Below are 15,683 nucleotides of genomic sequence, written 5' to 3' on the forward strand. Positions count from 1 at the left end.
TTCTCAATAAAATTATGGAAAAAAAGATATTCAAATATTCTTAAAGACAGACACGCCTTGCCAGTACTTTTTCTATTCTTCCTACAAAACAGTAAGCATAGAGCCAAGTTCCTCAGAGATTCTGAAATGTTTACTTAAAGAGAGTGGTAGTAATCTCCCAAACCCCACCCTTTTATTAGGTACATATCTTTGCTATTGTCCTAGTTGCCTTGAAAATTTTTTGCAAGCTTTACTTTTCCTATTATAAATTGTCCAAGAGTTAGATAAACAAGGAATATCTAGAACTATACATTACAGGGATCTTCCATAATTATTCCAGTACGTTTGCAACGTCAAACAATAAATTGTAAGTGAGAAGGCTGAAGAGTAGAAAAACTATAACTATGCATTTGGTTTAAGCAACTTAATGAGAGCTACTTTTAAAAAAATCTAAATATTGATATGTCAAGTATTTGCTCTTACAAAATGAGACCCAAATAAAATATAAAAATTAAGACCTCCAATTTTTAAAATAACTTCAGAAGCATGGGTTTTAAAAAATCATAAGCAGTAGAAATAGTCACTAACACAATGACTTACCACTCTATCATCTCCAGGTGCTTCTGTATTTGAGATAATTAAGTTCTGCTGCGCTAAATCTTCAGGAAATTGTTTCCCTTTTCTGGTATTGACAACTCCACATACTAAAGTTAGCAACACAGCTAAGTTTAAAAAGAAAAAAACTTATGTTAACATTCATCGAATATAATAATATTCCTTTATTTCTTATTACCAATGGGCTACAGGAGAAAAAGGAAAACTACTAAAGTATGGTTTCCCATGAACTACCTTGGCCTTTCTAAATTAGCAAGATACATTTTAGCTTAGACTTTAAAATCTGTATGTGTATTTTTACAGTTTATCTCTCTGTTTAAAGGGGTTGAATTCTGCCCACAATGTTAAATTATTTAGAAGCAGAATGTATTACCACATTTAACAAATCACTGACATTTATTTAAGTCCCAGATGTTGATGAGATTCACTGAATCTATAAAGAATGGTTTGCCTATAGGAAAATACGACATAAGAAAGTCTTTTCTCAAGTAGCATTCTCTCCAAGAGTGCGAACTAAACCTCATTTGTCTTTGTCCATTGAGAATTTTTATTCTGGATCATAAGTATGCAAGGTTAAAATATAACATAATAAAATCAATAATAACAACAATGCTTTACAATGTTCTACAAGACACCAAAGACCAAGCAAACAATGGCCCTAAATCCAGCCTACCATGTTTCTCTAAGGCACGTGAGCCAACCCTTTGCATTTTGAAATGGATGGAGAAAATCAAAAGAACAACAGTAACAGTTGATGGCATAAAATCTGCATGAAGTTCAAGCTTGAGCATCCCTCTCTCGAGTCTCACTGGAACACAGCTACGCCTTTCATTTCCCCATTTGTGTTGGCTTGCTTGCTTATCGCCAGGGTCAATTCCATTGGCTTCCACAGAAACCACCTGATCTGCAAGGCTTAAAACACAGACTGCGCAGTCCTTCACAGGAAATGAGTGCTCACCCTCACCTATCAACGTGCTACCTTCCGGACCCATTTCTTAGTTCACCTCCCCTCACCCATACTGCCTGGCTGTATCGCTCTTCCCATTAGGCCCTGAATTCTTCAGACACAATCCCCAACCTTGGGACCTCGGCACTGACTTTCCCTCCAACTGAAAACTCTTCCTCCAGGGTCTTCCACACAGTGGCCTCTCTCAACTGTTTCAAAACTAAGCAGAGATAGTTTTTTCATTAGGCCTAATGTAGCCACCTACTGAAAACTGCAAACACTAGCCCAGAACACATACACACACACACAAAAAAAAAAAAAAAAAAAAAAAAAGTGGTTATTTTGCTATCTCATCAAAGCATTTAAATTATTTCTTCTAGTGTCCAAAGGCATATTATTTTTTCAGTTTTACCAGTTTTCTTCTATGATAAATTCTAAGCGTCTAGAACAGTTTCTGACAATTAATAGATTGGTTTGGTTTGGTTTGGGGTTTTTTGTTTGTTTTTGTGTAACTGGGCATTGAACTCAGGCCCTTGCACTTGCCAGGGAAGTGCTTATCCTACTGAGCTATCTCCTTGGCCCCTAGATGTTTAATATAGATTTATTTTGGTGGGGTGGTAAAAATAAGGATACTTAACAGAAATTTCCCATGTACCAATCGAAGCACGTCACACATACTAACTCAAGGCTGCGCGCTACCTCACAGAGTAGCCTGCCACCACTGTCCCCTTTCACAGCTGAAAATGGATCTCCATTCAGTAACTTGCCCCAGCCCTGTAGCTTGCAGGGGAGAAGGCAGTCTGCTTCCAGGGTCACACTCTGGGAACCATACGAATGGAACGGGGAGTCTAAGGATTCGCAACAAGCAACCTATGCTCAAGGTGGAACCCCCATGAGCTGAGCATTTCTATGGCTGAAAAAGTGAAAAGAGGTGAAGTAACAGTTGCTGTTTAGTAGACCCAGATACAACAGGAGTTTTAGGTGGCTCTATTTGGCCCTAAAAGGAATAGCACTAAGATAAAAATGAATAAATAAATAAATAAATAAATAAATAAATGCTATACATTGGCAGATTTGATGCAATCTAAGGAATTTGTATTAATTCTGTCCAGATATGAAATTCTTTTTTTATGTATTTAGTATAGGATCTCACTTTGCAGCTTGGACTTGTAGTGCTCCTCCTGTTTTCAGCCTCCCCATCGCTGGGATTACAGGCATGCACCAGCAGGTCCAGTCTCAATGGCTGGCTCAGTGTGTCCAGGGGTGGGGCCGGTGCTGCATGTGGTACTGGGGATCAAACCCTGGGCCCTGCACTTACCTTAGCAGGTACTTAATGCACCAGATAAGAACTGTCTATCTCAAGAACCATGTTCCCTTCCACAGGAAACAGTCCAACCTAGCTGAGATACCAAAGGAACCGGTAAAGGGAATCACATCTGATGTGCGCTTGAACAAGATTCCCTTTTAAGGATCTTTTCCTGACTCAACCCTTTCATTCTGCATCTTAACTCCGAATAAGTGAACAGACTTACAAAGCAGCAGGGCTATGCCCAGTAAGATGGCAAGGATGGCCCATTTGCCCAGCACCACTCCTGAGCGCCGTGCAGAGGAGACACACTGACTCGGGTGACTACAGTCACACAGGTTGACCCGCAGCACTTTGGTTGAGGATTGGCCACCTCTATCTTTCACAGTAACAGGAACCATATATTCTTGAAGTTGGGCATTTTTCTGATAAGCCAGACGAGCAGCTGTATCTGTAAGAAAATAAAATATTTTTTATTTTTAAAGATCGCTTATTCTTCCCTGGGGATCTATTCACCTTGTCTTCAAAAAGCATTAGTCTCAAGGAATTGCCTGCTACGTGAAAATAAGTACAAATGGAGGGCCATCTTCAGCCTTTCAATCACTCATGTTATGTTCCACATTGCTCTATATAAGTCTACAAAAGAGCCATAAAGAAATAATTCAAGGTTGGAGCAATCCAGTAGCATTCCAGCAGTGTTTCCAGTTCCTTTTGCTATAGAAACTAATAAGACTATATTGGCTCTTAACATACAGGTCAAGTATCATTCTTTAGTACCAGTTCATTCACGTACAAAGATTTAACACCTACAGGTACACACAAAGGATGTCTTTGATTCAAATTCTCTTCTCCACTTAACTTCAGGTACCTGTCCATTATCCTTATGGATAAAGAAATTTTTCAAGGCACCCAACAGAACCTTCATGATTAAGGCTCTGCTTCTGGAAGTAAGCTCAAGACCAGTAAAAGCTAATTATAACACTGAGGCTACTTGTAAAGCTTACCCAAAAAAGCAGATACAATGACACTACAGCCATTTGTTTTTATCAACTGTGATAGTTAACTTTCCCCAGTAGTCTTGCCACTTTATTTTAATGACATTATCCTCATCTAAGCAAAAGCTCCACCAACTTCCAGTGGCAATTACAACCTCCTTAACTTTTTATAATAGGCTGGATAAAATGACAAAGCAGTACCATGCACACACTGGAAGTCATCTAGAATCTCTATGCCTTGATTAAATGTGCTGTTAAGCTGGAAGAACGTCAACAATTCCTGCTGCACCTCAGACCTGAAAGCCCCATAGAGGAATGTGAATTACTGCCTAGGATCGTTCGGGACCCTGCAGGGCCATAAATGTCTCAGGTAAGATTTTAAGTGTCTTTTCTCCTTCAAGATCACCAGCTGAGTCACAGCTGCCTGCTGAACTCATGATGCAGCAGGCTCCCATCTTCCTTATCACTCAATGCTGCCTCTTCAAATTTTCTCCTGTCGCCAACACTAACCTTACATGACATAAACCCATGTATAGCATTCATTGGGCATTCTCAAGCCATGCTTGCAGTCACCTACAGGGCAAATGTCACCTCCTCAGCCTGGCCCTTGAGATTCCACACGTTCTCCCACACAAACCCTCAATATTTCTCATCGAACCAATTTACATATTTCTCTAGTATCTCTCTTCCTTTGTGCGTATCTTTTATGCAAAGATGGGTTAAACACATTTTAAGCATTATCTACTGGGCACCGTGTAAGTAGTGGACATAGAAGCATTCCAAACATCCTGAGAAACTCCCGTATCAGAGGAGGAAGTGCACGGCTGGTGAGTGAGATGAAGAGCGCTACGACACAGACATCACAAGGTCACTGTCATTCCTTGTACTTCAAGAAAACGTCAGAAGTTCAGCAGCTAGGCTGTGTCTCTTATTCATCTCTCTATACATCCTCAGGGACTGGAATAATTCCTGATAGATGGTAGGTGCTCAATCAACATTGTGAAGGCATATCAAAATCAAATAAGAAAGGAAGTAGTCTGGGAAGAAGGGGCACCATGCAGAAAATTCCAGCAGCACAAAGGGGAGGACACCACAATAAAGCCAAGGAGAGGGGTACGGGGAAAAGGCAGAATCTTATCTACATCCTCTGCTATCAGAGAAGACAGCCCCGGAAAGCCCCAATGGCAGACCCCTGTTCACATCCACCGTGGTCCTTTCCAGGACAAGGAGCATGACTGTCCCACACCCGGGCTCCTCCCTTCGAGACCTGTTTGCAATACACGTAAATGACACTTCTGATCTCTCTACACTTTACTGTTATTGTTATGACTTTTTCAAAAACGACCAAAAAAGTTCATCATAGTAAGTTACCCAATATTTAACAAAGATTTTTTTGCCTCCAAGAATGTTATGATTTCCTTCATTTTACTAAGGTTAAAATATAAATTACTTCTTTGTTGTTGTTGAAGCAATGGAGATGGAACAAAAATGCAGTCATCGCAGAGTGTAAAGGACTAACCTTCTAAAACTCAATTTTGTGTCACGTTTTATGTATATAAACAAACAAATCTATTCTCTAGTTTTTTGGGTTTTTTTTTTTTTAGAGTGTATAAATCGTTTTTTTTGTTGAATACCATTAACTTTGCTGAGGGTCCATATTCTGCTGACTTCCGCAGACGGGTTTGCCAAGCTGAAGTGAAATGGTGCTCCATAGACGGGGTCGTCGGGGTCCAGAGCTGAAATGTCAGTATATGCCATCTTTTGTTTGCAAATGACAACATAATCCTGGAGTATTTCTGGTGCATTGTCATTGACATCTTCAATGGTCACTGCAAGTGTCCCAGTACACGATCTACTGTCTAAGCAAAGAAAGGAACAGGGTTAGTACTGTTGTCACATTTTTGTTTTGTAGTTTCTTAACACGAAACCAAGGATGCGATAATGCAGGTTACTGTTTCGTCGTTGTTGAAGAGCTGGGGATTGAACTCAGGGCTATATCCCTAGCTCTTTTTATAAAAACCAACCCAAACAAACAACAACAACAACAAAAAAAAAAAACACTACAACTAAGTGGTTAAGCTGCCCATACTGAATTCAAACTTGTGATTCTAAGGTCAGCCAGATGGCTCAGCAGACTAAAGTGCCTGCTTAGGCAGAGCACAGGTCCCCGGCGTGCTGTGCCGGCCCCGCCCCCAGGGGCACACTGAGACAGTGATTGGCACTGGGCATGGTGGTGCACATTTAGAATCCCAGAACTTGGAAGGCTGAAAACAGGAGGATCACTATGAGTCCGATCTACACAGTGAGACCCTCAACACCCTGTAGACCCTGTACCAAGTACATTAAAAAAAAAAAAAAGTGATTCTTCTGCCTCAGCCTTCCAGGGCAATAGAATTAGAAGCCTGTGCCCACATGCCTGAGTGACTTGAAGGAACAGAATTCAAAAACAGAATCATTTTAACCTAATAAGTAGCTGAATTAAAGGCTCAACTAAAGAGAGACACAAAGAGAACTGGAAGTATCGAATGAGACCATTTCATCTAGCCTTATATTTCCATAGGATCAAAATATTTTCTCTTTGTTCTTCACCAAAGAACTGCAGAACAACTTGAGGTCCTCCATGCTGAGAAAATAAAGATAAACAGAGGTGGCTCCTGTGGTAAATCACTGTGGCCTTGCTAGATGGTTAAGAGAGGGTGGAACAGAGGCTCAGTGGCTTCTACGAGGTCCACATGCTGATCACCAGCACAAAACTCGCATCTATTTATTCTCCAATTCATTCATAAAATTCTAGATTAAAGCTTTTGTTTACCTTTGTCTATTACCAGGACTGTGACATTGTATAACTCATTCTGGGGAGCTGCAGTCTCTCTGTCCAGAATTTTGGAAAGTGTGACTGAACCTGAAGTTTCATCGATTTTGATCCACTCTTTAGGGTCATGTAATTTTTTGTATCTGTTAATAAAAAATTAAAATATAAGCTTTGGCATCAAAGTAAGTTATAAAATAAGTAACTCCATTATGACATACACCATTACATGGTTCTAACTTTCTTTGTACCTTAGGCCATTGCTGTTTTTACTTTCAGGGTCATATGCCTTATAGCCATTGATCTTTGACCCCACCGCCGAGTTTTCCTTAATCCGCACATATTGGGCTGCAGGGTTACACTCAGGGCCCTCGTCCTGGTCCCTCACATAGACAGTAACCAAGGCTCGGTTCATCGATGTCACTCTGGTTACTTCTCTAGTAAATGGAGCTTCGTTGTTCACTCCAATTTCTAGGACCACCTGACGATTTTCTTCAAAGTTCAGTGGCTTTAAAATAAAGGACAGGTAAAGCATCAGTATAAAACCCATTCAATATACAAAGCAGCAATGAACTTAGTCAATATGAACAAGCTGACACAAAGCACAGTCGCATTTTGTCCTTCACGATTTTATTCCTTACTAAAAACAAAGGTGATCCTTCAATACTAAGTCATTAGAAAAGAGTGGCCCCAAAACTTTCTGTGGTGGCTCTATAGAGTGGTGGAAACAAAATTCCTGGGACATTTTATATTTCCTTCTTATGAAGAAAAATTATCCTGAACACAAGAATATTGCACCATGGTGACAATGCATCACAGGCTGGCCTGAGGGTCACCTGGCTCCATGAGAAGACAACTGTTTTTACTACAACTTATGGCCTGATCATTCCATAGCTCCTGTAATGTTAGATTTGGGTTCCATAATGGAATAAGCGTAGTGATTTTATTTTCGGTCCAATAGGATAGACAGTCCAAATGCCTGCTTTAAGTGTCATCTAATGTCGATGTGAGCATCTCATTTTAGCTTTTCCTTGAATCAAATTCTATCCAAGGTCTCACTTCTTAAGAATCAACTTTGTAAAAAAAAAAAAAAAAGAATCAACTTTGTCTTTTCACTGGTTCCTTCACAAATGACTTAAGTAAAACTTTTAGCCATGCTTGCTGCTTATTATTATGAAAATCACACTGTTGACAATCTGCAAATAATATTTTGTCCACAGTTTATCCAAGAAAACTCACAGTGGAAACACAGAAGAGAGAGAGAAATATGGGGGTTCATGACAGTCATCTTAGATAAACAGACATGCACTAAGCAGTGAGGCTGAAGTCACTCATTTTTCCTACTTTTATGAGTTAAGGGTGACAATAGTCCCCCTTACAGACCAGAGCTCAGTATACTTAATCATAACTTGATTTTTGGCAGAAAGCCCCACAAAGCCCATAAACACTATCTTTCCACATACTGTTAAGACAGAAGCGCATTTTCTCAATTTCTCTTTCTACTTCTCGAAACAATCATTGGGTAAACATTGAATGAAATCAACATGGATGAAGAAAATTGCTTCAACCCTGTCCTTCCAGGTAATATGAGCAAAGCAAAATACAAATACTCATGAGTCCTCTAAGAAGTCAAGAAAATTTCTGAATTTCAAAATTCACAAGATGTACGTGATCCTTTTATTTTTTTATGAGTATCCCAGAAACTGGGGCATCAAGAAGAAAAACTATTACTATCTTTTTATTTGACGCTGGTGCTGGTACAGCCACAAAGACAAGAGAGCCGAGTGTTGGCCGGATGGAAATGCAGGGCCCAGCTGTGGCCCTGGAGGAGACCCAGGTATGTCAGCCAGGTCAGACAACTGGAGGCTTAGTTTCTTTGTGCAGTTTTTCAGGACTTGAGGTATATATTGTCTAAGTTGATTAAAACTCTGAAAGATCAGTAATCTAATAGAATGAAATACTAATGATTGATGAATGGATGTAAATTATTTTTCACTTCAAGGTCCGTTCTTGTTTCGTTCCCTTGAAAATACTGCTCAAAGTTCCCTGTGCCTGCACTGAGAAGCTGACCTGGAAGAAGGAGCATCAGGGAGATGGGAATGAGGGCCTCCACACTAGCAATGGCCAAGGCAGTGGCCCCTCTCGGGTCTGCAGACACCACTGCTGCTACTGAAGACTGAAATGGAGAGATTAGGCCCCAGCATCTCACTCTACAGTCACAGAAAACTTAATCCATTATGGGAATGTATAACACTAGTCCCACGAACATGGTTCAACTTTTTAAAAATAAAGCAGTGGCTTACCAAGTGTTTTTACTTTTATTATAACTGAAGAGCAATTAGGGAGGCAGAGAAAAGTATTTCCATTTTATAGGTAATACAGAGGCCAACTTTCCAAGGTCACATGGCTGAGTGAAGCAACTTAACATAGTACTTAAGAATATATCCTCGGAGTCAAGGACTTTGTGCTGGCCAGGAAGGCACTTTTGCCACTCAACTACCTCCCCAGTTTTCTAAGACTTGGCATGAAATATGGAAAGAGAGATATAATGTGGTAAACATAAACTGTATTAATCAAAATCTTTACAAATACTGAGTGACCCAGAGAGGGTAATGTTAATCTCCAAAAAATAGAAATTAAAGTTCTGATAAGAGAAGATACCCTTGTGCCAACAAAGTCATTGCTTTATCCACCCAAATAAGCCAGTTATGGAAAAGAAGAGACACAGGAACCGAGGACACCAAGCGGGAAGAACAGCACAGGAATTTAGGTGCAGCAGCACATGCCAGGCGGGTGGGGTCTGTCTGCTGGCTGCATGAACGGAGCTGTCTGCCATGGATACGTAAGACAGCCGACTGCCTGAACACGCATGGAGGGTGGAGGAGGCTGAGGCACCATCTTAGCTATTTGACTTCGATATATTACATTGTTTTCACTCAGCTATTTCAACTGTGGATGGCAAGGGACAACAGCAACAACCACTAAGAATTGTTGTAAAGATCAAAGAAATCTTTTAATTCAATGATATCAGAATATTTGAATGCTGTCTTGGAATACAAACAGATGAAGGAAAATAAATTATAAAGCAAGCATAACACTGATAGTGAAATTTGATAGCAATGGTACAAAAACAGAATGATAGACAAATCCCATTTGTGGATATGGATGGAAATCTTAGACACAAATTAGAAAACACTCAACAGGAATGAATATTAAAATATAAATCTATCACGTAAAAATAGCCATGTCCTTGACTAAGCAATTCCCTTCTAGGAATTTATCATAGATTTAAGTTGCAAATTGTAAAATGGTATATATACACATTTATTCATTTTAGCATATTTGGAAGGTTAAAATTTTCACAAACGTTTAGAATTTCTATTGATATGGCCTAAATTTCCATTTGTATAGAAACGATTAAAAATATCTGATATATACATCATGAATATTATGTTCCCTAGCTATAGAAATGAGAAAACTTTTAACATTAAATATGTAATGGTGTACAGCAATTAACCACTAAGAAGAATATATGCAGTGTATTATTTGTTGAAACTGTACTTCCGATTTGATTTGAAACTGTCTCATTGCTATATGTTTATCAATAAAACTGTAGAAAAAAAAATATGTAATGGCCTCAGAGATAAGCTGTTGGATAAGGTATAATGCTCTACACTACCTAATGATAGAGTCTGAATTTCCACAGATATTCACAGGTTAAAAAAACAATAGGTCCACACCATAAAACATTGCAAATATAAATGTGATAATCTTGGAGATCTGTTAAATGAAGAACATATATTTGTTCAAAAAAAGAAACATGGTAAAAATTACTTGAACATATTTTTGCATACATGGATGAGAAAATTATAACATTTATTGATTCTTCCCAAAAGAACTGAGTGCTTCAAAGACCAGCCTGAAAGTGGGACTTTTCACTGCATGGCTTGGCTTTGAACTTCGACTATTCTGCAGGGGCGGCTACCTTTTTAATTACCAGGACACACACCTGATAGCCACAACTTCAAGGAGACATTTGTCTTGGCTCGTGTTTTCAGTGAATGGTTGCTGATTCCAAGGCAGTCTGGAGCAGAGGGAGGTGCTCGCATCATGGTGACCAGGAGGCAGAGCAGAGAAAGGAGAGGCCAGGGGAAGAAGCAAGCCTCCACTCACGCCCCATGGACGCACCACTTCCATCCAGCAGCCTAACAGCACATCAGCTACAAAAGCCACCCTCATGCTCCAGTACAAAACCCCACTTCCAATACCCTGCCTCTGAGTGCGTGAGCACTTGGAGGGACCTCCTAGGTCTAATTTGCTCTTTAAATTAAACATAAATAATATATTAATTGATAAGTTAAACAATAACGTACTAACATTTGAAACAAGATACATGTTAAGCACTTGCCATGCTATCTTGCATTGAATAAATAATAAATGTTAGTCGTTATTGTTTTTCTTGCTTTGTGGTACTTGGTACGACACCCTCAGCCTTTAACCTGAGCCACACACCCAGCCTTCTTTATTGCGTATTGACACACTATCTCACAAAATTGCTGGGACTGTAGATGCGTGCTACCACGTCAGGCCCCATTAACGCTCACGTTGATTTAATATCCCAGTATGCACATGCAAGAATAATTTAATTCTATGATGAAAGGCAGCAAATAAACACTGTGAAATATTGAATCTGAAGTGCTGTCTGGAGCTAACGGGGCATGGAATGCTGTAAGAGAAAGACAACTGACTATGACTACAGATTAGATTCGTATTCCAGGGTGGATGACACAGGAAGATGCTTTACTTTGGAGAGCGGATGTGCATCCCTTACGGTGATGATTGTTGCTGTTGTTACTGTCATTGCTATAAACTGGGGACAGCAACACTCTATCCTGCAAGACACGTAAAAACCTGGCTGGGACTGTAGGCCAGTGGGCGAGCTCTCAGCTGGCATGAACGAGGCCCAGAGCTCCATAGCTAGCACCACAAGACAAAGAAGGGGCTCAGCATGTGTGCATGTGCGTGTGTGTGTGTGTGTGTGTGTGTGTGTGTGTGGTTTGTGGAATTAGATAAACTCTACCACTGAGGTGTAATTCTAGTCTCAAAATTTTAATATAAGTGAAACTATATAACATTCAAAAATAATGAAGATAATGGAACATACATTTTACCAGGGAGAAAAAGTTAGTATTTTTATATCTTTCACATATAAAATCAGTTACACTGAACTAGACAGAAGGCAGGAAAATGTATGATCTAATCGCTGTCCCAAGATTTAGCTCGCCAGATTCAGAGTTTCTTTCTGTCACGGTTCATGTCTATTGCCCGCCCCCCAAAGCCTCATGCAGTCACTGGGGCAGCTGCTAGAGTTTGTGATTAATTCATGATTTGATGCTGGGATTATGGGTGTGAGTGCTACACCTGCCCTGGCGCAGATAATCTGCACACAAATGTACGTGAGGGAGAGAGGCTTGCTAGCAGCCACGCTGCTGCTGCTGCTCCCTCTGCTCTTCGTTGTTTTCTGCCACCATGAGCTGCTGCCCTCTGCCATGTGCCAGGCTGCCTTGGGGCCAGCCGAGCATGGACTGAAACCTCCACTAACTGTGAGCTAAATAAAGCTTTCCTTCCTTAATTGTAGGTGTGAAGTATTTTGTCCCAGCGACTACAGAAGAGCAACCGAGACACCTCCGAAGCTACCGAGGTCCTTCAACAGATGGCAGGTGTTGCCAGCCACAAGTGCAGGGGCACTTATCTCCAGGACATGCAGAGCAGGGCTCAAGAGTGAAGCTGACAGATAAACATGCCCAAGGCGCCATCCTGGAGGAGCTAATGCTATGTGCAGCCTGAAATGCCTGAACAGCCAGTACTGCACACACACTTGGCTGTTCGTCCTTCTTAGTCTTAACTCCCCATTTTTACTCTGGCTTCCTGGAGCTACTCTTCTAAATATCTATCTACACTGAAGTCCTTATCGTGGGCTTGATTTTCTGGAGAGTTGGAAGGAAGATGCACCAATAAAGAGGGAAGACAGCCAGTGCTATTCTCTTTCCTCTAACTCTCAGTAATACAGCTCCCTCTCCCTGCTTCTGCCTCTCTCCTTCCTCTCCTAACCGGCCTCCTCTTCCTCCAGTAGCTAGTTTTTCATGTACAAGTCAAACAAGTCACATTATAGAATACTCAAACAGGTTAGAAGTTTGATGTGGAGAGTCCATATTTGCCTATGAACATCTGAATAGAACATGAAAAGCCTTAGAATTTAATCCCTAAAAATTATTACAGAGGAAACAATTAGAAAAAGAGAAGCCTATATACCAAAGATGTTACTATGTCATATTGACCGGTAGTTCCCTTTTATTCCCTGAATGACCACTATACATGCCCATGGGACAATATTACTTTTTGCTGTGAGTTATAAAGGTAGAATAAAATGAAGTCTCAAACCCTGTCCTTTCCTCATAGTCTGAAGCCTAAAATGTAAATATTTAGTACACAGAACAGAAAAAAATAAATAAGTTTATGCACTGCTGTCTGATGTAATATTACTTTACTCTCAAAATTGCCTATAGAAGGAACAGACACAACCAAGAACATATGCTAAAGAGAATGAGAAAAGTGCAGCATCTTCAAATATATTCCATAAGGATTAAAAGGATTTGGAACACATCCTTGTCTCAAATGGACACAAGAGAATTTAAATAAAGATAGTATCTATTCTAAATAGCAGTACAGGTAGAATCAGGGCCAAAGACATAGACCATAAGTTGAATAACCTATACACAGTAGAAACAAGAACCCCTAAGAATCAGAACTCTCCTTATAGAACAAGTTGTCAATAGAGATATAGGGATCCTTGTAAGAAAGATTATAGGGAAAAAAGAATGTTCAAGCATCCCTAGAAGATTAGTAACACACAAAATTATAGATGGGCATTAGATGGGAACAGAGTCAATAGTTCTACATTCTCTGTCGACTTGTAGTATGAGTGATCTGAAATTAATTCATTAAATCATTAGTTGATGAAAATAAGTTAAGTTGCTAAAATTATTAATGATTCACTCTTACCTTCACAACACACAGAATACCTTCATTAGTTGTTTGGTCTGTACTAATTTTGAAATATCCATTTTCATTTCCCTTTAAAATAGTAAAATTGGCCCTCCAGTTGGCAGTGTTCATTAAATCTTTATCTTCTATAGGAATACGTAAGATTTCCACATTATATGTATTTTCCTCCACTGATGTCTCATACTGAAAGAAAAGGAACTCATTAATAATTGCCTTCATAAAGAAAACTTTTCTAAACAAAGTAAAATCTTTCACTCCAAAAATACTTGGTCTTACAGTTTTCACATAGACAATTTTAAAATCATGAATCAAAATTAGTATTGTTTTATTAAATGTCACTAATGGTTAGCACTGCTGTTTGAAGCAAGGGTATTCAAACTGAACTGCATCCCTTTTTTATTTTTTATTTTGAGACAAGGTGTCACTAAGCTGTCCAGAGTTGGCCTGAACCACATGATCCTTCTGCTTTAGCCCTCCAGAGCATTGAAATCACAGGCATGCATAGATGTGCCTGGCTCATTCATTGTTGTCTTTTAAATGAAAGCACTTCCATACTGGCAAAGACTATTGTTACTGACCTTTAAAGAAACATAGATAATAGAAATATTACTACGAACAAGTGAAAAAGATAACAAGGCCTGGTGAAGCATGTCTGTGATCCCTGCACTCTGGAAGACTGAAGCAGGAGGATCTCAAGTTTGAGCCCAGCCTGGGAAACCTGCCCAGACAAGACCTTGTCTCAAAATTAAAGGGAAAATGCAGGGACCAGGGTTCGATCCCCAGCATCACACACCTTGCTGTCCCCTCCCCCAGGCATGCTGAACTGGGGAACTGAAACAGGTGTAGTGGTGTATGCCTGCAATCCCAGCACTGGGGAGGCTGAAAACAGAAGGATCGCTATGAGTCCACACTGCATAGTGAAAGCCTATACCAAATATATAAAATGAAAAAAAAAAATTAAAGGGAATAAAAGGCTGCAGATGTAGCTCAGTGCAAGGCCCTGAATTCAATCCCAAGTACTTCAGAAACAAAGGGATTTATGTATTACATAAACATAGATTTTAAATTACAATAAATATTTCATTAATCCAGATCAAGTAATGAATAAAAATAGACATGACAGGGACAGGTTCTGACACTGTATACTCACAGCATTTTGTCTGAATGTTGGTGCATTGTCATTTGAATCTTTTACTGTTATAATGCAAGTTGACGTCGCCACCAAGCCAAAAAACTGACCATCCATGTCTTGGACTCTCATTATCAACGTGTATCTATCGACAACCTGAAGACAATAAATATTTCATTCACTTTGGACATTTGTTTAGATTCAGAAATGAAACCTCAACTTCACACTCTTCTGTTTGTGTGAGCACAAGCTTTTACGGGATTTCCCGATAGGTGTATACTCCAAGAACTTGGCAGAGAAGGACAGAGCCACAAAGGTAGCCAGTGGTTAAATCACAAAGACATAGCCTGAGAACTTAGACTTATGCCTTAATAGTTAATAACAATGGAATTATGGGAGTCATAGTGAAACACGCAAGAATATTTGAATTTTAGAAAAAATATTCTTACAGAAATTGAGAATAATTTGGAGTAAGCTAAAACACCCACTTACTGAGATCCTACAACAGTCTAAGATAGGGCTTTGTACCTGAGGTAGTACCAGAGAGGACAGAAAGAAAGGGTGACAGAAAACTCCTTGGGAGTGGGAAGCAGGAGGAATTAACAGATTCTATGTCTACGTAAGGAGAGAAAGAAGAGGCGAGTGTGGAGCTCGGTGGTCCAAGACGCACAGGTCGACAGGGCTAACCGAGGAAATACATGAGAGGATCTTCTGAGGACAAGAGCGCCGCTACACAAGATGCCAAGGAGGGGTCAAAACATGAGTTTTATTTTTCATAGTTGAACTTCACATATCCCATAGAAATTCAAGGAAAGAGTTTTAGACGTACCAGGGCATAC

At 39.8% G+C, this 15,683-nt stretch overlaps 1 protein-coding gene across 1 annotated transcript in view; it reads right to left on the reverse strand.

Annotated features, from left to right (window-relative positions):
* The window catches only part of Dsc3 (desmocollin 3), a 50,953-nt gene that overhangs the window by 9,718 nt on the left and 25,552 nt on the right, over nucleotides 1-15,683 (reverse strand). Inside the window, exons 8-14 of the mRNA XM_023715382.1 lie at nucleotides 14,866-15,000; nucleotides 13,713-13,898; nucleotides 6,902-7,158; nucleotides 6,654-6,796; nucleotides 5,476-5,700; nucleotides 3,073-3,297; nucleotides 580-701 (exon numbers count right to left, since the gene is read on the reverse strand). Of these exons, the coding sequence (XP_023571150.1) occupies nucleotides 580-701; nucleotides 3,073-3,297; nucleotides 5,476-5,700; nucleotides 6,654-6,796; nucleotides 6,902-7,158; nucleotides 13,713-13,898; nucleotides 14,866-15,000 (1,293 nt within the window). The remainder of the gene's footprint in view (nucleotides 1-579; nucleotides 702-3,072; nucleotides 3,298-5,475; nucleotides 5,701-6,653; nucleotides 6,797-6,901; nucleotides 7,159-13,712; nucleotides 13,899-14,865; nucleotides 15,001-15,683) is intronic.

This window comes from Octodon degus, unplaced genomic scaffold, assembly GCF_000260255.1.
Source record: "Octodon degus isolate 3935 unplaced genomic scaffold, OctDeg1.0 scaffold00003, whole genome shotgun sequence".
Lineage (NCBI taxonomy): Eukaryota > Metazoa > Chordata > Mammalia > Rodentia > Octodontidae > Octodon > Octodon degus.